This window comes from Podarcis filfolensis (assembly GCF_964270895.1).
Source record: "Podarcis filfolensis genome assembly, chromosome: 3".
NCBI lineage: Eukaryota > Metazoa > Chordata > Lepidosauria > Squamata > Lacertidae > Podarcis > Podarcis filfolensis.
The window spans coordinates 57183123-57206605 of NC_139606.1; the positions used below are offsets into that span (position 1 = coordinate 57183123).

General features: G+C 43.9%; 1 protein-coding gene across 6 annotated transcripts in view; it reads right to left on the reverse strand.

The window, feature by feature from the left end:
• The window catches only part of HDDC2 (HD domain containing 2), a 33793-nt gene extending 25780 nt beyond the window's left edge, over positions 1-8013 (reverse strand). For 4 of the 6 annotated variants that reach the window (XM_083606214.1, XM_083606210.1, XM_083606209.1 and 1 more), the window contains exons 1-5: positions 7861-8013; positions 6372-6493; positions 4839-4941; positions 2354-2422; positions 1361-1499 (exon numbers count right to left, since the gene is read on the reverse strand). In XM_083606214.1, the coding sequence (XP_083462340.1) occupies positions 1361-1499; positions 2354-2422; positions 4839-4941; positions 6372-6493; positions 7861-7905 (478 nt within the window). In that variant the 5' untranslated portion in view covers positions 7906-8013. Of the gene's footprint in view, positions 1-551; positions 776-1360; positions 1500-2353; positions 2423-4838; positions 4942-6371; positions 6494-7860 lie in introns of those variants that run through there. The other 2 variants (XM_083606211.1, XM_083606212.1) reach the window with 2 other exon arrangements.
• Positions 8014-23483: the final 15470 nt, after the last annotated feature.

A 23483-nucleotide genomic window follows, 5' to 3' on the forward strand; every position in this document is an offset into this window, starting at 1 on the left:
ATTTCATCATTCCCAGAAGGACAAGGTGTAATTCAACCATAGCTGAAGTATACGTGCTTAACCCACTTGCCCACCAAGTGAATAAGCCAGTGAAGCCAATACTAGTCAAAACCATATTATATTGGGGTGCTTTGCATGATTGTGATCTTCAAAGCAAGTGGCAAATGAAAGGGTGTTTGAGACCAAGGGCTTAGTATTGTTTTATACTGGATCTCTCTTCAAAACTTTTCTACCATTATAGTTATATACCATTATATATGTTAGGAGTGTGCACTGGCCTCTAAAATTTGCACTGCATCGCTATCTTTTTAAAAATTCCAGTCTGTTAACTCAGTCACTCTATGCTCTAAAAAGGACTCTTAACTCCCCCGTCTTGAAAAAAGCAGTTGAAATGTACAGACAACAGGCAAGCCTCCAGGATAGACTATGTTTGCCACATTGCAGACAAACAGGTATAGAGGCTTTTCATTGGTGAAGCAAAAGGGATTTTATTTCCTCCACTGAACTGCAATTCTTCCCACAAAAAACCAGAACCCAGAGGTGCTCATCAGAATTAAAGAAAACCTTTATTAGGCCAGATAAAAGCCCAAAATTCCTAAGTAGAAAAATTTTGAGAGACGTAAGTAAGAGGAGGGCAACTGGCATGTGCTCTTCCTTGTATATTCTGTTTGTTAAGAACTCCACACCTTCCTTTCTGGTGCTTGTTTATGTCCTCCAATAAGGCCCTGCAATATGAGGCGGTTTAGTTCCCTGAAGAGCTGTGTTTATTTTCCCACTAAAGCAGAGCAATGTAGGATTAATAAAAAAAGAAGCTTCTAACTTGTTTCTAAGAATCCTCCACTGCTGTGCTTTAATAGAAATAAAGTAAAATGTGGCGTTTTTTCAGTGCTCTACAGGCAACATTTTGGCCGAGAGAAACAGATGCAGGAAAACAGAGCTGCAATACTCAAAAACAAGGGCCCCCTTGAGGGGACCCTGATCCAACTTTGGGGGGGGGGGGGAGCAGTTACTACCATTGTGCTTCAGAGCAGGGAGGGGGAAATCATCCCAAATCACCCCACTTTGCCTCATTATTCAGCCCTCAATACAGAGTCACTGCACACCCCTAATATATATTAATAGCAAACTCGGGTGCTGACTTCAGGCAGCTATGTAGCCAAAATAGTGCTACTAGAAAAAAAAGAGCACCAAGGTTGAAAAGATTAGTGCGGGGGGTGGGGGTGGGAATTAAGGTGGTATGTCTGGCTGTTTGGAACACCATTTTCCATTTACTCTGCAAATGTTTGTTGCAGGTTCCATTATAAAAATAATACCAAGCTACACAATGAGTGTTTAGAATAACGGAGGGGGTGTGTCTTACCTGCCGTTGTATCATAGAAATCTTGAAGTCTTCCAGGTTTTTTCTCTAACTCTTCATACTCCAAGGCTTGAAGTATCATCTCACACTGGTCCAGCTCTTTTACAAATTTTGCTTCTGCAGTTGACTGGTGTTCATATTCCTAATAGGGGTGTGCAAGGTGGTAACCCACTTTACTGAGAAGGAAAAAATCACAGAAAATGCAACTGTATGCACTGCTGTACAAGGGAAGCAGTTCATTTCTGAGCCCCCTGGTCTAACCCATGTAAAGGATTTCTAGCCAAATATTGAGAACCAGCACTACATGTTCATGAGTCCAGAAGCAATTGTCATCAGTTGCTGCTGAAGAGAGCATCAACCAAACCAATACCTTGCCAACAGGTATCTCATAACACCTGAATAATGAAATGCATTCACTGCAGAACACAGGAGTTTCCCACTGGTTAGACATTCTTGTCAAATACTTTCTTTTTCAAACCGGTTCTTGCTTTCTAATATGCCAATTTCCTGTGGTGATCCATCTGCTTCCACTTTTGAGTTTTTACTGGTAAGCACACACCAGCTTCTACTTTGAAATCAAAACTACATGGTTACAACCATTTTTTTCTAACAACTGACACCCTGGATAGCTCAGTTGCTTAGAGTTTATCCTATGGCAGAAGTCAATGCAATAGTACAAAATATGTTAAGTCTCCTCAGGCAAACCTTACTCCAAACCACTCCCAAGTCCAATGCAGCTCACCATGGCGTTCAGTTGCATGACAGCCCCACTGGATTTTATAAAAACAGGCAGGCAGCAAACTCAGAAAGCTTATTGTCTCCCTAGTGCCCCCTGTAACATATCCATATTTAGCTTGGTAGCCTGCTTTACACCATGAATGCTTCCAAAAAACAGTCATTATTTAGATCTATAGTTGATGTTTAGTAGAGAGAAATACCTATTTAGGGGGAAAATGAATTTTAATATTTAAGCAATTTTAGATGTTTAAAACTTACTTCCCAGAGTTCATAAATTTCTTTTCTCAGCTCTTCAGACAGCACCTGGGTCAAATGTTTCATAGCTTCCTAGAAAAACAGAATCCTGCATTTTATTTGGTGTCACTCCCAATATTGTTTCCCTGCTTTTGGCAGAGATGAGCTGCATTCTCTTGCTCTCACACACCTTGGCAGTGAAAACCTGCAAGGATTGGCCTTGGTGAATGTAAAAAGAATGTGATCACACGCACACACCTCCCTCCATAATGGAGTTCATCCCTCATCATCTTAAGTACTAACCAAAGAAGAAAATTATGCAAGCTATTAAGCAATCTGGTGCTTCTCACAACAAAGCAAGTGAGATGTGTTTCAGAGCAATAATCTGGAAATCCAAGCACTATGCGGGATACCCTCTTGCCAGCTTCTTCCTGTGCAACTAAAGGAACATCAAAAGCTTCAGTTCTGTGGAAGAAGTTCCCACAGCACTGCCTTTCCTGGAAACTGATGTAACTTATCACTGGTAGATCCATAAGCTACACAATGGAGCCCTCCCTTCCCACATAGACTCATGCTGCCTCAGCTCCTACGCAACAACAAAGGTGATATGGGAATAGCAGCATCAGATTTAGGGCGGTGCAGGTGGTTTCCCTGTACAGGGCGCAGAGCCGAGAGGGCACAAAATTGAGAAGATCCATATATGGGTGCCAAATTCTGGCCTCACTCAGGAAGCCATATTACGAAAGATTTCCAAAGACCACCCCTGGGAAAGAGTCCATAAGGCTGTTGGTTGCTAACCTGGACATCCTGACTGTCCCCTTTTCAGCCCAGGCTGGACACTCTTATGAAAGCCACATGCCGGTGGTGTGTAGGGCCAAAGCCAAATGTGAATTTTATTTCTGCACAGTAGGCTGGTTTCTACACCCATTCACACACCCCTCCCTACGCACCATCTAGGCAAATAATAGGCATGATCAGAATTCAAGGGCACATTGCAGCCAGGTAAAAACACTCAAGTGTTTGGGGGAGAGGGAGCACGGCCAGGTAGGGGTGCCCTTGGGGCGAGGGCCAGTCAGGGAGGCCGGAAGAACTGCATTTGCCCCCTTCCCAGCCTGAATTCCCCCACCCCTACTTTAAAAGCCCTGAAGCAGTGGGAGAGGAGGCAGCTACTACAGGCTTCCTTGTCCCTTCTCCAATGCTCATTGCTCACTATAGCAAGCAGGAACACAGTCTTGCCCAGCAGACAGCTTGTTTTCAACCTGTGTATAATTTATAAAGGGGTAAAGGAAGGAGCAAAGGATGACCTCTGGAGATCATCAAAAAGCACCAATGGATATGAATGAGAGGGGTCCACTATGCAAATGATTGAAACACCTGCCATTTTCACAGAATTGCACTGCCACAGATTGTGTGTGGTGCCCCTTACTTTAAATATTTCACATATAACAAGTTTATATCTCAGAGCCTTCTAGTCTTTACTGTCCTTTGACAAGTCAGCTACTGGCACAGAATGCCGATCAGTTTTCATGAGAGGTAGGAAGTTTTCAAATATGTCACTTTCCATCTACTTTTCTCCTGATAGACAACTGAATGTCAGCTGATGACAGAGCCTATATGTTTGAATCTTCCCTTCTAGAAAGAAAGGCACTATGGAATCCCACAAACTAGACTGCTTTTCCTGTAAGAAATCTTTTCTTGTAAAATACAAAATTGTGCCCTCTAGTGACCGGTATTCTACACTACTCACCCTGAATCTGTTCAATTTCATTATTAGAGCCACTTCACGGAAACAAATTGGTCTTCAACTGGGTTGACAGAAAACATCAACGAAATTTTAAAAGGTGCAAAGTCAAATAACAGAAATCCCATGGAAGCTTTGTATCATGAGGCTGAGCCCTGCGTGTCTTTCCAACTGCATTCTACATAGGAAAAACAAGCCAGCCTCTTTTCAAGAGAACAAACGCCACAATTCAGATGGCAGAAATGGCAGTATCTAAATGTTAGCGGGGGGCATTTTAACATCCCTGGATGTGCCATCACTGACCTTAAGGTGGTCATATTGGAACAAAGGAACTTCAAAAAGAAACAGCAGACTGAAACTGCCAAATTACAATTACGAAGCAGTTCAGTGTTATCACTTGTGGACTGAACTGGGACGATAGATTTTTACAACACTACGTGTGCTGACTAACTTACCAGTGATGTGTGTTTTTTGTGACTGGCTTCTGTTAATAATGTAACCAATGTCTGTACTTTTCTGTATTTCCTTTCCTTCTGATCTCACTGGTAACAATCTCTTGCCTGTATAGATATTCCTGCAACGCAGGAAAACACTTCATACATCTGATGAAGTGGGCTGTAAACTATCCATGGAAGTTTACGGCTTAATAGTTTTGTTACGTCTTTAAGTTTCCGCAAGATTCTTTTGTTTTGAGAATCTTTACAGACTAATCTTGGTCCTTTCTTTTTTAGAAGTAGACCATCAAGCTACATATGCCACCATACTGACCTCCTCTCGTCTGTGTTTCTCCTCTTTGGAAACATTGTCAGCAGGAGCAATGTCACCAACTATGCATTCAGCCATATCGTGAACCAGAGCTAACCGGATGCATCTGGGAAGCAGAAAATATTTAAAGACGTGATTATTAAAAGGCAACTACGAAAGATAGTATTGTATAACAATCTCTGCATCCTGAGAACTTATTCTGCAATTCATTTTGGTTAGTGCAATTATATTTATTTCCTTAAATATCTATGTTAACCTTAAGTTTGGTTCCAATAAAAATCCAAAATAACAGCAGTGTAACATCCTATTAGGACCAAATATCAATTAAAATGTCACCTTCAGACAAAGCTTCCAAATACTGTCAGGGGTCCGTTTACCTTTACCTCTTCAAGCTAGAGGTAGTTAAAAATAAAGAGGAAAAGATGTTTGAGAGCCACAAATATTTTCATCATGCTCTGAAACATTTTTCTTGACTTCCTTCAACAGCAACAATAATAAAATGTCTAGCCTGAAGAAGAGTTCTCTGAATCAAAAGCTTGCTCACTACTTTCTGAAGTTTTAATAGGTCATGATAAAAAGGTATTCAATGTAAGTAATATACCAACCTGACAATTTCAGTACTAAGCCTGGCAAAATAATTGCTATCACCAGTTAAATCGATTTAACTTTTGAATTTATTCTGTTTTTAAACCTTCCTGGATTTACTTCTTTGATGTTACCATCACAATATTGCACAGCTTTACATTACATATTAATTTACCCAGCAGAAGTTCTTCAATCATATTGGCGAATGTGAATTCCACATTCCACCATGAAAGAAACACATACTGGAAAGTTGGCAATGAGAGGGGAGAGGAATACACCCTTGGGCTTAGACCTGGGCTACAGCTCTCCTTTATCTTGGGCAAGGCACTCGCTCAAATTCACACACATTCATTTTCGAAAATTAAGGAATGGCCTAAATTTCACATTATGGTATTTTAACATTGGCCTGAATGCAGCTAGCTGGCCCAGCTAGCAGAAGCCCACACAAGGACTTCTGCTAGTGCCAAAGGGCTTTTCTTCCCTCTTCTCCCTGTGCTGCCCTCAGATTGGCTCAAGGTGTGTGTATCTGCAGAACCCCCAGAGTGGGGGGGAGGGGGGTTGTCAGGGAGAAGAGATTGTTCCATCAAGTAAGCAGATATTTTTAACAGCACAACACTGAATTCCTCCTATTAAGCCGTAATTATCAAATATTGTCAACCCTTTTTAACCCACCTAAATAATAGTTACAGGAGTTGATGCAATCAAGCAGTATTAAAACAGCACTTCTATTTTTCTATTAATTGTGTGGTTTGGCAGTGTACAATACTGATGGTTAAGTGTTGCAAATAAATAAACAAACCTGTATCCAATGAAAAGTAAAATAAGACAGCTGCAACTAAATTGATCCCATCAAGAATGGAACTTCAGTGCAGCTACTTTTCACTAAACTGAAGCCACAATGTGCAGTCCCCCATATCCATTAAAGATACCCACTGCAATCAGTATACATACCTGTCTTTATTAAGTGCTTTATCTTCAGTTACCATAGCCATGATTGCCATCCTGTACATATGGTCTGAAACGCTCTCTGGATTTGCTACATTTCTGTATACCCAGCCAGTCCGTGGGACTCTCTAGTCAAAAAGAGTTTAAGCAATACTGTCAAAGGGGGGAAGCCTTGCATGCATCTTCTTTTTTTATACCCAGCTGCCATTTAGAAACGCAAGCTGCCACATTTAACAGACTGTTTGTTAGTCATGCTTACTGATTATAAATATTGTTAAAAGACAAAAAAAATCATTCCAAGGCAGTATTCCTATAAGCACCTGTGCCCCGGAAATAAAATACTTACTTCCTAGTTCCCCAGGTGGATAGTTTTGTATACTGGGTGTGAAATGTTGAACTTTGAGAGATCCTGCCTGTATCCTATTAACGACTATCTTACTAAGCTTACTGCAAAGCTGAACTACTAACTGCAGTCTTTAGGTTCTTCAAGGCAACAGAGGCAATTTATTAGGAAATCCACAAACTGCCATTTCCCCTTGCTTCCTTAATAAGCCCTCCGCTCTTCGGCTTTCTATTACTTATAAACTACCTCACTTTCGTTGCTGGCCAACTTTTCCTCCAGTGTCCCTTGGCTTTACCACCATCCCCTTTTGCAACAGATTCCTTATTATTTCTATGCTATCTGGTCTCCAGGTTCCTAAACCAGAGTCAGAACACAGAAGTCCTTCAGCCGGCTAAGAAGGTGACCTGGCGCAAGCATCGTATGCACCTTTGTACTAAGCAAGTCTAATCTAGGCAGAAGTGCGTGTTTAGGATTGCAGCCTTATCCTACGCAGGTCTAATTGTACATCCCACTGAGTTCAACAGGATTTGCTGCAGGAAAAATCTGCAAACTGCAGTCCTAACCCTGCCTCGGCCCAGTATACCTGAAGGTGCGTCTCCACCCCCATCATTCAGCCTGGACACTGAGGTCCAGTGCCGAGGGCCTTCTGCCTGGTTCCCTCACTGCGAGAAGCAAGTTACAGGGAACCAGGCAGAGGGCCTTCTCCGTAGTGACACCTGCCCTGCGGAACGCCCTCCCATCAGATGTCAAGGCAATAAACAACTACCTGACTTTTAGAAGACATCTGAAGGCAGCCCTGTTTAGGGAAGGTTTTAATGTTTGATATTCTACTGTATTTTTAATATTTTGTTGGAAGCAGCCCAGAGTGGCTGGGGAGACCCAGCCTAATGGGCGGGGTATAAAGAAATAATTAATTATTATTATGCTTACTCAAAGGTACGTCCCACCGCATTCAATGGGGCTCACTCCCAGGTAAGTGGGGTTTGGACTGCAGTCTTAATCGACGCTTAAAAAGGGGGGTGAGGAGATGCGTGGGGGTTTTGTGCAGCAGCACCTTTGGGGAACGATACCGCGAAGATGGGCAAAACTGGTGCATTGACGCCCCCCGCCCCCGCATTTACTCCCGACCAGCCAGTCGGGGTCTCTGCTCACCTTCAGCTGCCCCACCAACTTCAGAAACTGCAGCAAGCTGCCCATGGTGCTGGCTGCCAGTGCAGGAGCCTCGAGGCGGCAGGAGCTGCGGCCTCCCGCCTGCCTGCCTAAGAGCGGGTGGGGAGGAAGTGACGACACCACAGGCTCGGCTCTTAGGTTCCTGCGCCACTCGGCTGCTCATTGGCCAGCTGCGCAGGTCGGCGACGCGTTACGGCGTCGAACGCCGGCTAGCCTATGGACACGCACGCGTGAGAGCCTTGGTCGTGGGGATGCGCGCGAGGCGTCCTCTGCACCGGTTCTGCCAGCCCTAGCCCTTCGGAGGTCTCTTTGGCTTCTCCTCTCTAAGGATATAGGACGTTGTTTTCAAAAGCAGGAGTTTCGCTTCCCCTCCTCCCTCTCGAGGGTGGGAAGCAAAGCGGAGTCCGAGGCAGCCGCCCCCACTTTCCTTCCTTCCTCCTCCTCCTCCTCCTCCTGGTTTCTGTAGATATTTCGTAGCATGTGGTTAAACCCTTGCGAGTCCACAGCAAAAACACCCAATGAAGTGAAGCATGTGCATAATTTTGCTGAAGTTCCAGGTGTGCTCCAGGTGAAGCTGCTGGGGATGGGGGGGGCGGAATCGTGTTGTTTCTGCCAAGGTTCTTGGCGCGTATAACCTAAGGTTACCAGACTTTTTTCAATGACTCCGAGAACGCATTAATTAATTAATTAATTAATTAATTAATTAATTGCTGCACATTTGGGACCTTGATTCTGCAGCGATGGCAGTGGCAGAGGGGTGGCTGCAGCCTCGACCTCAAGCAACTCGTTTTCCCTTCCTCCGAGGCGTCTATCTCCAGTCTCCATGAGACTGGGCAGCTCCTGAGTTGTGGTTCTTTGGTGGTGGTGGTGGGGAAGCGGTGCGCGGCGGGTCAGGCATGGAAGGCAGAGAAGGAGGGCCGAGAGTGGGCGGTGGATGCCTCCCTTCCCATCGGAACACCGCCAATCCTATTCCTACTTGCCTGCAAGCAGGAGGGGGCGGGGATCCCTCAGCTGGGAAGGGAGGCTTCACTATAACAACATACAAAAAGGACTGTTTTACCGTTAAATAGTCACTATTTCTTACATTGGCACAGCGCCTCCTACTGTGATAAAAAAGGAACTGCCCGAACGCACCCCATTACACTCTCGGTAAAAAGAGAGAAAAGTATTTTAATTTTTGCATTTTAGCCTGATATAAATATTGGATTGCCAGCACTGTGTTTAAAACGCCAATTGTATAAAGTAGACAGAAGAGGAAGAAAAAGTTGCCGCAAAAGGGAGAATTTTTATGCAGCACATTGCACTCCCATGTAGGCACCCATCCAGATACAGACCGGGGCTGTTTCTGCTTAGCAAACGGACGACTACATGCGCATTGCAACGAAGCCACAGTGTTTTACGCGAGAGAAGTTTGTTTTGTGGCTTATTTAAGTCCTTTTGTCTTCAGCGACTTTTCCCACCAACTTCTTGCAAAGTAATGTTAATAGCACGCCAAGTATAAGAACATTTAATTAGGAAACAAGCTCCGCCACAATTCAAGCCCCTTAAAAAAACACACCCACCCGTGTTGTAAGTCAACGCACGCTTGGAAGACCATATAAAATATGCAAAGGGTTTGGATAGATGGATTTTATTTCTATGCGACTTTTCATTCAACAGATCCCAAAGCGGCTTACAAACAGATAACAGCAACATGGTAGAACATAATCTTTCTGTGCGTTAAAATACCCATACAAATAATGCATGTAACATTACATGAATTGGGAATTCCCTGAGCGCACAACACTCTTAGTACTTCCCCCCCTTCATTTTAGCCTGATGAACAAAATCGAATATGCAGAGAGTTAGGGTGGAGCAAAAGCAGGGGTGGGTGTGTGGAGGATGGCCTTAGCACTTGTGCATGTGGGGCTCGTGATCTGCCCAGAAGTTTGCGGTTCTTACAGCAAAACCGGACTGCCATGCAACCGACATCAGTTGCTGAAAAGGATAATTAACTACGAACACGCCCCCCCCCCCAAAATTGGGTTCCCCTCCAAACCTGTGCAAGCCTTGCTGAAAGGCAGGAAAGCTCCTTAACCCACCCATCGCCCAGCCCCGGGGGCGGGGTGGAGGTGTTAGCTGCCAGTCCTTCCTGCTGCTGCCGCCTAGTGGAGCAACTGAGTCATTTTTTACTCTGTGGCTTTTTTCCACCGATGTCCACGGGGGGGGGGCAGTCAGCTGTGCTGCGCTGCCTTCGAGCCCTGTTTTCTCCCGTTTTGTTCCCTGGAGCCCCCCCCCCTCCCCAAAAAAACACCTCCCTGGAGGCCCTACTGGGCTGCCTCTGCTGCCTGTTCCCCTCTGTCTCTCCTGCTGCTGGTCAACAGCAGAGCCCAAGGCAGGGCCTTGCACGGTGGGGTGCGGAGGGGGTGGGGTGGCAGCCAGCAGTTAGGGCTGTCAAGGGTGATGCTTGGCTTTCCCAGAGAATTCTTCCCTTTGTGTTATTCCCCGCCCCTCTCGTTATTATTTATTGCATACATATCCCACCTTCATCTCCAAGGAGCTCAAGGTGGCTCCATGATCCTCTCCTCATTCTATCCCCACAACAGCCCTGTGAGGTAGGCATAGGCTGAGAGGCAGTTCCCGGACCAAGGTCACCCCAGTGAGCTTCATAGCCCAGAGGGGATTTGAACCCTGGTCTCTCTCATGTCCTGGAGACCCACACTCTAGCCACTACACCACACTGTTGTGTCTTCCTCGGGCTTCTTCTCTCTACCGTCTGGGCCCAAACCTCACCTAGAGGCAGGAGGTGATGAAGTAAAAGTGGCCCGGCCTCCTTCTCTCACACACTCTGGGGTAGTAGCTGCTGCTGTTCCTCCTCCCGTTTGCCGCTGGCACAGATGCCCACAAGGAGGCAGAGGACAGTGACGCTGAGCAGAAGGGGAACGGGGACGGCTGCCCAGCAGTAGGTGGGGAACAGGGAACAAGTGTATGCAGTGCCAGTTTTACTGTAAGGACTGGTCAACTTCTGCCAGGTCATCACCCCACATGGAAGGGCTCCTGTAGATGCTGAGGTCCTTCACAGAGCCTCTTTGCTGCTGTAACCACTGTTCTGTAACCACCACCTTGCCCATTCCCACAGGGCCCCATTTGCACCCCTGCTCAGCTCACCCAGAAGGATTTTGCATGTTTGGGAGAAGGAAAGTGAACAGGCAGCAACCAGGAGGAGGAGGAAGAGGAGGACCTGCTCTGTGCAGGGGTGTGGCAGCCTGATGATGAAAATGGCCTATGACCAGGGCCAGCCCAAGACATTTTGGCGCATGAGGTGAACCACAATATGGAACTTCTCCTCCCCACCAGGGAAGAAGGGGTGGATTAAGATCTACATCAAAAACAAGGGAGGAGGGATTGCCTGCTGATCAAGATGACCAAGGTGGATCTCCACAGTCTGCACAACTACGAGAGTGACATCCCATAAAGACTTATATCGGGATTTGCTGCCCCTGTGGATGCTGTTGTACGAAGCAGTCACCTTACCCTGCCTTACAGGTGGACCAGCCCCATCTGTGACACTGCACTATATCCTGCTTTCTCTCAGAGATGCAGCTCTTTGAAATGAGGCCCTTCTTCGTGTGCCTCCTCCTTGAGAAGTCTGTGGATGGGTGGTGGCAATAGGAGAACGGGCCTTTTCTGTGGTGGCTCCCCGTTTGTGGAACGTTCTCCCCAGGGAAGCTGGCCTGGCAGGCAAAAACATTTCTCTTCTCCTTATTAAGTAATCTATGGCCTTTCAAACTGTGAAGGGGTATTGCTTTTATTTGTTACTATGGGGTTTTTTATTTTAAAAAATGTAAAGTACCCTGTGCTCCTCGGATAAATAGCTGTATAGAAATTTAATAAATTATAATAAATAAGTTAACCAGCTGCTATGACAGACACTCATAGGTAAGAAAGCAGTTCTCTTTCACAGTGGTTGTGAAAAGGAGTCAAAGCCTGGGACCAGAAAGCAGCAGGGTTGAAATCTTGATAGACATCTGGTTGCCAGCAAGATGGTCAGTAAATAGAAAATGCAGTCCTGGCTGTACCATATAGCTGTTGCATCTAAGCCCTGTCCAGTGTCTTATGAGCCTTGTACACAAGCGCTCTGCACCCAGGAGGTTGAATTGTGGGTGAGGAAGAGTAAGTTCTTAACGGCTGGAACACAGGTGTAAATAAATAAATGAAACTTTGCTTCTGTGAATCCAAAAGAGGGCTAATTCTTTGGGCTTTGAAGGGCTGAAGTTCTCCTTGTGGTGGAGACAAAAGATGATGAAATACCACATATAGCCGGCAGGAGTCAGTGATTGCCATGTAGCCTCCCATCCAACATTTTTGCTATTGTTGATTCTGCTTAGCTGAATAAAGCACTACTGGGTCACTGCCACCAGAGCTATACGTGGAACCCCGAAGGAAGGTTGTCTTATTTTGTATTTGATTGCTTTTTTCTATATAATAGGTCACCTTTTGTCTGCAACGTTGCCAAAACAATACTGAAATAATAATAATGATTTTATTATCTATACCCAGCCACTCTGTCTCCAGCCGAGTCCGTTTCCTTGAATGGCAGCGTGAGTTCCCATTCGATTTAATTAACGAGCCTTGTTTGCTAGTGTGAGCACCTTGATCCCCAAGCACACCCACTCAGAAGTTAGCCCCCCACCCCCAGGTCCTGTGCACCCCCGTCCCCAAGGAAGCCGGAGGTCCGCCACCCCGGCCCGCCCCCTGGGAACAATCAAACGGTGCAAATGAAGCCCAGTAATAATACATTTTGCTCATCGGGCATTGGCTGTCGATGATTCATGGAGGAAGGCTTGCTCCCCTCAACCGTTCAACCATTTAGCAAAAATACAAAACAAAAGGGGATTGTGGTCTTTTAATACTGCTCAACTGATGGGCGGAACAGAGTTTCTGCTGGGTGTTTATGGGTTCGGGCCATTCTCCCTGGCGACGGCAGGTGGCGCTCTTTGCCCACAGGCTGCTGCCTCGAAGCCGCCGGAGCTGGAGACGCCAAAGGGGTTCAGCGCTGTCCCTTGCGGACCGAATTGGCACAGCTGCATGTCAGCACCTCTGTCTTTTTCTCTTTCTTTTTTGTAAATCGACAATGTTAAAAACATAATTATCACCGTCTGTAATTTTCAATGTTTTATTTCCTTCCGACCTCACTGTTTACAATTCTTTCTTCCGCCAACCCTGTTCGTATTTCTTAGGGTTTTGCTGGCCGTTGGTCACAGTTGACTGTATTCGCTACTTTGCCAAGACTTCTTGGCAGATATTTTATTTTGTATTTTTGCTGTCATTTCTTTTGTGATCAAAGCCTTCTGAATTTAAAGGAAAGGCAGTGTATAAATATTTTAGATAAATAAATAAATGTGCCTGCAGCAGAGGATAGCATTTTATGCATCTGATATTGTCCACAAAATCTTACGCCACAATAAATTTCATAGTCTTTAAGGTGCCACAAAACACTCTTTTCTTTTTGCCAACAGAACAATTCATTATCATGATGAATTCTGTCATGGATTGCTGCCTGCTTAAAAAGTATCACGACCTTCCGCTGTGAGACAGAAGGAATATGACTTTTTTGTCTGGTTTCATGGGAGCATCAGCTAGATTCTAGTATATGTCAATTCATTTTACATTAGATTACCTATCAAGGAGCTAGGAACAGTTTGTGCCTGCTTTATGTCTGCTCCTTTTGTAAAAAAACCAAACCCACACCATTGGCAATATAAAATACAATGAATATGTATATGTAATAAACGCACACAAACACATTCTGGTCTGCTTTGCATGCCATGGTGGCATTGCTTTCAAAATAGATATGCTGTTAAGCACTGGATTTCTGCAGGATAAATTTAATTTAATTACAGTGATCTGCTGAATAATTGCTTCTAATATGGATCCTCAAATATGATATCCATGTCTTAGGTTTGCTGAGCAAGAGAAAAAGATTTTGGGGTGAGCAAGTCAGTGAAACTTTTTAAGTTCACATTATCTAGTACAGTACACTTCTGGAACAACTAGTCAATATTTTTTCCTGTTAATGTTCCTTGTGCCCATTTTTCAGTGACGAGTAAAACCAAAATAATGCTCCACAGAATGTTGTTTTATAATTTAAAGAATGCATTTGTTCTATTTCTTTGGTTGGTGGGGGGAAACTAGACAATGAGATCCAGAACTCAGGTGACAAATCATTAGAATCTCAAATGTATGTGCATATTTTCTAAAATGTTTTTGTATTTTCAAACACTTTTCAAGGTCAGTGGGGGGAAGGGGAACTTAATGACACTGCTTCTCTGCAAGAGCAGTTTGTAGCAAAACAAGTCTGTTATCCACTGGTTCAAACTGGGCCTGATATTTGACATTCTCTGTTCTGACTTAAATAAAAATCTCTTGACCAGTTCATCATAAATACTAAAGTATAGCCACATGAATGCACAGCAGTTTCTTTAAAAGGTGCTTATGGTTTATAGTGCTGCTATCCTTTCAGAAGTCTGGATGTTTTGAAATGCAAAGAACCCATTTTTTTCATAGCAGAAGATCAAATAATGCTAAGCAGGCAGTGCTATAATCCATCTATTCAACTTGTCTCTTCTCATTTGGAAGGTCCTTCTCATGCAGGATTCCCTGGATTTTAAGCTGTTTTTTCTTAAAACTGCATCAGGTCCCTTCTCATCTCACCTAGAAATTGTATAAAGAGGAGGGTACATTTTCTTCCTTCTGCTGGTCATTACAAATAGCACCCTCTTTGTATAATGAAACAATGTAAACTCCACCTAGTCCCTAGAATACCAAAAAAATCAAAAATTAAAAACACCACTCCAGCGATTTGCTTGTTGCTTGAAGGACTAGATGTCACTCTCTGTGGAATAGCAGCCGTTTTGCATTTCTTTCTTCCAGGACTTGCTGTAAAATTGCAGCTGTAACACATTTCTCGAGACCCTTTGCTCCTTCCCCAATATTGCCACACAGTGACGGTTTGGAATTCTTCCTTTCCTCAGCCTCTTTGAGCTTTTAACCTTCATTCTTCAGCATTCTCCACCAGCAGTATATTTTTCATTGGCAATGTGAGGGTTACTAATGATCCCATGCAACATACAGACCGATAGCATCTTTGCACAAACCTGAAACTTGTTAGGGTAGCGCAAACTTTCAGCCACAAGAAATGGGACAATTTTCACTTTGATGGCTTACTTTAAAACAGGAGGGTTGCCATCATTTATTTTTTTTTATTGGCCTTGTTCCAGGGCTTTTATCAGCAAGCAGTCACTTGGAGCGACTTCTCTGTGGCTCAGCTCAGGGACCATAGTGCTCCCTTGCTTCCAAAGCTCGGGAGGTTTTCTTGACTATGACCTCTGGGATAGTTAAGGAACTGGACAGTTCCTTAAAAACCAGCTTTTTGAGGCTTTTGCACAGATCTCTCTAGGGTGTGATTATCCTTTGGGTATTTGAAGGGAAGGCTATTTTACAAATCTGCTCAACACAATTCAACATGAACCCTGAAGCTCATGAAAATGGACTCTGCGCTTATGTCAATGCTTGCCTTTCTCATGAAGTTGCTATAGGAACAAGTAGAACTGTCATAGCATTTGGGGGCAATGCTGGCATCACCCTGAGAGAGAAATGGGCCTTGGCTTTTCTGTCCAAAAAAAAAAAACTTTCCACTGACATAAACTCAAGAGGCACAGTTCTGCTTCTTGATCCTCATTTGTTTGCAGGGAGATTAGACAATGTCGTCTGTTTATTGAGCATTCATTCTTATTTGTCTGTGGGGAGGTTAGAAGACGGTGAATCAAAGCAGGTCATATCCCACACTTTCCAGGAGATTTCCCCGTCACTTTCCATATTACAAAAAGTCTGAACTTTGGGGGAAACAGGTTTGTTGTGCAAGAGCTTCAGATCAGCTATAGGTGCACAACTTGAATTGAATCCCATCCAAAAATATTGGCGGTCTGGAAATGCCCATAATGAGATAAAAACTTTTAAAACAATAGATTTTTTTCTTCATCTTTTCCCAATTAAAATTTTAAAAAGTACATTTTGAAAGCACATTTTGAAAGCAAATAGTACCTTTTTTAAAGGGTGTGGCTAGAGGGTCATACTGGATCATCTGAATATGGGGGTATGGAGTAAAACCAATAAAAGCTCTAAACCAAAATGAGTGAGGACAATGTTTGTTGGAACTGTTAGGTTGCAAGTGGCTGACTAGATTAAAATCCTAGAAAGATGTGAAAATTCCTGAATGAGGAGCCAATCATGCCTGGCTGCTGCCTAGTGGAGGCTGGTGACCTAGCCTTGTAAATTGTACTTGTAAGGTCATTTCCTTCCCCGATTAGATTTTTTTTTTTTAAGCCGCCAATGTGAGTATGTCAACATGGAGATTTCCTACTGTGCTGATTTTTCCTTTTAATGATAAATGAAAAGCCGAGGATATACACAGATGCAGACATATCTCACCCTCAGTAAAATATGTGGACCCTAGAATCAAGGTTATTTAAAGTATTCCTTGTGTAATCTGCTCTGCCCTTCTGTTCAGTGGAGGGTTTTTGATGCAGTGGATGCCTCCACTAATGGAAGAAGAGGGGAGGCTGTTTCTGTGTATTCTAGAGTTGCCATATTTCAAGAAGGAAAAATCCGGACACAAAAATTTGTTGAGAATTGCCCAATAGCCCCTCTGCCGCTGCTTAGCCAGAGCCAGAGCCCAAGCCCAGGTCACCCACGCCAGAGCCTGGGTCGTCCATGCCAGAGCTGCCTGTTCACAATTTTTTTAAACCCCCAAATCCAGGACATTTGCTTTAAAATGTAAAATTCCCCCCAGATGGGCATTTAGGACCCTCAAAAGAGGACATTCTGGGAATTCCCAGACACACAGCAACCCTATTCACCCTTCCATTGCAGCTCCCAGCACACACCCTTAAAATTGGCTTCAAAGGGTTGGGGGCCCCTCCAGAGCAATGTGAAAGGTGGCATGGAGAAGAGAGAATAGGCAAAAATGGGTTCCTCCTCCTTTTCAGTTAGTGGGGGCTTCCAGTGAACCGTTTTGGGAGCTCACAGACACCACCTGGGTCCTACCTTGGCATCTGCATACCCTGCACATTTCTCTGATGAAAATAGGGATGTCCTAAGGAAAAGTGGGAAATTCTGGGATCAAATAAGAAACTGGAACAGCTTCTGTAAATCTGGGTCTGTTCCTGGAGAATAGGGACACTTGGAGGGTCTGCAACTGATGAGCAAAGGGAACTTTCAGCGACCTCCTAAAGAATCAACTAGTAAAGGTAAAGGGACCCCGACCATTAGGTCCAGTCGTGGCTGACTCTGGGGTTGTGGTGCTCATCTTGCTTTATTGGCCGAGGGAGCCAGCGTACAGTCCTAGGACCTGTGGTTTAACCCACAGCGCCACCCGCATCCCTAAAGAATTTACTACGTACATGGGCCTAAATCCATATCTGGAGAATTAATTGCATTTGGGAAAGGGGCAGTTGTGGCACACATTACAGTACTACTGCCCATGGCACTTACACATTCCCATTCCAAACAGCAAGCCCCACGGTAAAGCATATGATGCTTAGGAGATGTGTTATCTCTGTGAGATGTGGCAGGGGAGGAAAGAGAGGGGAGGGGGATGCCTAGATTGCCAGACAGTGTTTTGTGAGCATCTGTTACTTATAAAAACAAAACATTGTGTCCAGTTTGTAGAGAGCACTGCAGAACGTACTGTAATTCCCCGTGCACAGAAAGCATATCTGCTTTTATTTCATGTGAGAATAATCCAGAACAACACTTTTATCAGCATTCATCAGCAATAAAACAGCAGTGCTTATGTGGCTTACTGTCAAGTACATGGTGTTATGATATATGCTCCCAGCAGCCAGCAGTGAATTGCCCGGAAATGTACCTCATTGAATGTGTAAAAATCCATTCTAACTAAATATCAAACTAAATATGGTGGAAAGAAATCAGGGACATGTGAATGGGCACCTTTGGTCATGAGCTGCTCTTCTGCTTTTCTAGATTTGAGATTCTTGGCTGTCACTTTTGTGAAGGAAAACCCTCTCATTCCAGAATGTGAAGAATATCACATGCTAAACTTATCATAGTAACCCTTAAAAAAACCCAAAAAACTTAACTTCTACAATGTTCTTTAGAGCAACCAAGAGGAAGACTTAATAAGATTTTTGTCAAGTGTATTCACAATGACCAAACAGGATGTATTAAAGGCTGGTTGTTAAATATGAATATATGGATGACTTTGAACATTGTTGTATGTAATATACATAATCCTAACCTTCATACTTGGGCCCTAGGTCCTGGCTGTTTTACGCTTATTCTAGCAATCCTTGTCAAAGTTTGGTTGGAACAGCAATCTTACAAATGAGGATTATCAGGTTGGGTATTAAGCACCCATTAACTTCCAGACAACCCTCTTACGAAACTTCAGAGTGGTGGTAGCCAATATGGTTCACTCCAGTCTCCAGATGTTGTGAGCTACAACTTCCATCATCTCTCACTGTTGACCATGATGGTTGGTGCTGGTGGGAATTGTAGTCTATAATGTGGGGAGAGTATCACATTAGCTGCCTCTGCTTTAGAGTCTTTGGGTGTTCAAAGCAATCCCAAGAATGGTAAACAACTGTGGCACATACACATATACACAAAGGATAGCAACAGCAGTTGACTGTGCTTGCCATGGTTTGAAGAAACCACGTTCCAATTATCAATCATTAAGCAGCTTTTGAACGGCTAGACTGTTTTCAAGCATTTCAAGAGAGCTGTGCCCTGTTTTCACCTAGCTCTGTTTGCTATCTCTCCTCCCTTCCCAACTACTCCAACCAGTGGGCATAACACATTTGGTAAGTGGCCATTAAAAAAAAAAAGTTTCCTCAGTGTACCAAATTTTTCTTCCTATACACAAAGATCCCAGAATATATTTCAAGGCTCTTGGCAGACAAATGATTCCGCCAGAAGGAATTTATATTTTGATAAACTGGCACGTAGATGTCTTGCGTTACAGCGTACCTCATGTACTGACAAGTCACAGTGGTGACATTCAGAAGATTATGGCAATGCTTTAAGAATGATTCAACATGAATCATATCCATTGCTTGCACTTAACTTAACCAGGCAAATGCAAACAGTGACACAAAGCTCAAGCTGAAAAGCATTTGGTGGCATTCATAATTGCTTAAGATAATAGGAATTGGCTGACCTTTAGGCTAACTAGTGACCAACAATCCAAGACATTATAAAATCTTCTCCATCTGACTTTGAGTAACCCAGCCTGTTTTTAAGCAGGGCTGGCTTTCTACAAATCATGTCAGTACAATTCCTCCTTCCTCAAAGCATCTTCTAGAACTTTTGTAAAAATTGCCAAACCAGACCTGACAGCTTAATGACAAGAGGCTGATGAGAGATGATGAGCATGTTGGTTAGATTATTTTAAATTAAAATAATTTCTGGGGTATCTTCTGACTCTAACTTGCTTTACTTGTTCCTTTGTAAAGAAATGGCTTATTTTGACAACAATCCTAATGGCGTTCCATCAGCGTTTCATAGCAGTAATACTCCGTAATTTAGGTTAACAAATGTGTTAATTCTATTTTACTGACTGCCAAACTAGATGTGATCAGATCTCCCACTGTCCTTTGCTTTGCTTCAGAGCAGCTGTGGGGAGTGGGAGGTGGGGTCTTAATTTGATCAAAGAAGTGCTTGGGAAGGAGGGTCCAACTTGGTCCACTTGTGCCATTTACCCAATTTACTGTGCTTCTGGATAGGTGTTTATAGCTAAATATCAGTCTTCTGCGAGACCTATGAATTAAACAAAACAAAACAACCCGCCCCCCCCAATGAAAATGGATGCTGTCTCACCCACCACCAAAAAGCACGCCTCCATTTAGCCCCATAGAAACCAGGGGCTGCTAATGGTATCTCTTGTGCACTTCCTGTGCATTATGCAAGGCTACAAAAATGGCTGCATGCATACGCAGAACAAGAAAGGGGTAGTGAAGGGTGAGGGAACTGGGATTGAGCAAAGGGCCAGAGAACACAGCCCATAAATATTCCATCAAAGTGCAGACAGGAAACAGTGGGATACGTAAGAAAAACCTAAGACTAAGAAGCCACCCGCAATATGAGTGGTTGTGCACCAAAGATACAGATTTGAACCCCCCCCCCTTTTGTGACATAACCCTTATCTGGAAGCACTCCAAACCAGGCCCCCAAACTGCGACTCATTCCAAGAGGGAGGACAGACAGGTATCCGTATTCCTCCTTAGCAGTCTGACTATTACTTAGTTATATTTACAAGCACTTATTCTTATGGGCTACAACAAGATTCCATCCTCTTCTTCCTTTCCGTTTTACTTTACTTGAGGGCACTGTTGGGAATTCCATTCCACCCTTGCTGCAGATATGTGGGATTGTTACATGTCACATGTCTGTTTACATTCCAGCACAGATTGCTGGAGTCCCGTGAGCGGAACATCCGCTCTGTATTGATTTGTTTTCTCTCTCTCCGAGAAGAACGACAAGGAGAGAAGCCATGTTTTCTTTTTCCTGATTTATGTACAATAAAGGTAGTCTAGTATCTACGCCTTGAGCCAGATTTGTTGTCTGCTGAGTAATGTGTGCTCATGCATGCACAGCAGTGTGAGTTGTGGACGCAGGTCGAAGGAGGATGACTGATGAAGGGAGATGCTCCGGCTGGGGCCAAGCCAGCTGGCTTTCCATCCCACGGTTCCGACAGGCACATGGGTGGCGCTGCCGATCAGAAGGTCAGCGGTTTGAATCCCCACGACAGGGTGAGCTCCCGTTGCTCTGTCCCAGTTCCTGCCAACCTAGCAGTTCGAAAGCACACCAGTGCAAGTAGATAAATAGGTACTGCTGGGGTGGAAAGGTAAATGGTGTTTCCATGTGCTCTGGCTTCCGTCATGGTGTCCTGTCATGCCAGAAGCAGTTTAGTCATGCTGGCCACATGACCCAGAAAGCTGTCTGTGAACAAACTCTGGTACCCTCAGCCTGAAGCGAGATGAGCACCACACCCCAAAGTTGCCTGTGACTGGACTTAACCATCCAGGGGTCCTTTACCTTTTACCTTTACTTTAGCATATAGCATTAGTTGCAAAACCTCCTCCATCAAATTAACAGTAACATGAAATGATTGTACTGTTGTATATGGAAAGGGTAGAAGAATCCAAGGTTCAGATCCCTCTTCCACCATGAAGCACTGTGAGCAGCCTTGGACAAGTCATTCTCACCTTTCTTGAAACCTTAGGGACTCTCTGCCAGTCAGTGTTGACAATACTGAGTTAGATAGACCAATGGTCTGTCTAAAGACAGCCTCCGGTGTTTATGTTTCTTACCAACCTCATACCACTGCTGTAAAGGAAAAAAGGTTTCTTTGAAGTCCTTGGAAGAACGAGTGAAGAAAACAAATGCTGCGCATTCTATTATTTTGACCACAAGAATGATCTGCAAAGCAGTTAAGTGGCTTGTGTGGATCAGTTTGATTCTTTTCATGCCAGTTTTCAGTGGTTATAAAATAATATCGACATAAATGATAAGATAAAAATGCTCTGCTTTTTAGATGAAGCTGCCTAATGATTTACTTGGGAGGATAGTTCAGTACAGCTGCTAATGTGAATACAGCTCTCTCTCTCTCTCTCTCTCTCTCTCTCTCTCTCTCTCTCTCTGTGTGTGTGTGTGTGTGTGTGTTTAGGAATAAAGTGATTACTATTTATTTCCCCCAGACATTTAAGTGCTGGGAGTGTTATTTTAAAAAAAGACAAAACATTGCACAATGTCAGGTGAGGCAAAAGAAAAAAGAAAAAAAGAAGAAAGCAGCAGAGTCCACAGACGTGTGCTCAGGTAACTAGGCTTGCTCTTATGACTGAAGGGGGGAAAATGTGATCAAAGTTGTCATCCTCTCCCGGTGCATGTGAATGTAAACTAGGAAATGAATTGGAATATGTAACATGATTGCATTAGAAGTGGCACAGAGGTGCAAACATATCCTGTGACCTTGCTATCTGCGGGAGACTGGGATGCAGTCCAGCATCTTTTATCCCTGTAGAAAAGAGGGAATGTGGCATCGTGTCCAGCTAATTTAGTAGAGTTCAACTAGAGTACAACTTAAAAGTCCTAAAATGGGGCACATAATCCTGTAGGCCATGTGAGAGGGATGGACTGGAGCTGTTCATATTCCTCCTGTGTTTCTCTCTTAGGCACCAAATTACTGCTAAGAATGGCTTTTTAATATAAAAATAAAAAGCATGGGGGGCAGGGGAAGAGAAAAGGAAGCCCAACCTCCTTAACACAATAATGGATATATTTGGAAATCTTTTCATCCTTCTTTTGGAGCCAGAGTACGTCTCCAGCTCTTTATTACTTTGACTGGTAAGTATGGAACATATTACCGTCCTAAGGAAAATCCCGACTTGTCACTACTTTGGCACCTTCTGAGTGGTCTCCTTGCACTGTATCTCAAAGTACTTTACAGCGCAATAAATTACATTACCAACAGCCATTATGACCTCAGTAAGATCCATGGGCAGCCAAGAACAGCTCCACTGTTACCATCAGTTAATTAGTTGTGCTATTCATTAAACAAGGGAGTGTGAGCCATGAAGCTATCCATTACTGTTTGCTAAACTGAAGAGTGTCCTAGAATGGCAAAAGAAGGAGAGAGAAAACCAGCCACATAAAGAGCCACCGCGAAAAGGAAGCTGGAAATCAAAGGCAATGTGCCTTGCACATACATGCCTACAGCACATTTGGGTGGCACAACCAAATATTTAGGAGAACACATAACAGGCCAAAAATGTCTCTTTTTGGTTACAAAAGTAGCTCTCAGATTTTATATTAGCTGCTCTAGCAGAACCCTGAAATGAGATCTGAGTTACCGTATTTTTCTGTCTATAAGACGCCCCCATGTATAAGACACCCCCTATTTTGGGGGATTCAGATTTAAGAAAATGGGGGAAGATATATCTGTGTATAAGACATCCCCCTATTTCTTGACATTATTTTTAGGGGGGAAACCTAGTCTTATATACGGAAAAATACAGTAAGACGGAAAAATACAGTAAGTAAAAATACAGTAAGATGTATGGAAGTGAGAGCTGGACCATAAAGAAGGCTGATCGCCGAAGAATTGATGCTTTTGAATTATGGTGCTGGAGGAGACTCTTGAGAGTCCCATGGACTGCAAGAAGATCAAACGTATCCATTCTTCAGGAAATCAGCCCTGAGTGCTCACTGGAAGGACAGATCGTGAAGCTGAGGCTCCAATACTTTGGCCACCTCATGAGAAGAGAAGACTCCCTGGAAAAGACCCTGATGTTGGGAAAGATTGAGGGCACAAGAAGAAGGGGACGACAGAGGATGAGATGGTTAGACAGTGTTCTCGAAGCTACAAACATGAGTCTGACCAAACTGCGGGAGGCAGTGGAAGACATGAGTGCCTGGCGTGCTCTGGTCCATGGGGTCACGAAGAGTCGGACATGACTAAACGACTAAACAACAACATGTTCATTTTGAGAGTGAAAACTCCCTCTAGGTATAAGAGTCAAATATTTTGTCCTTCTGATGTTCTTAAG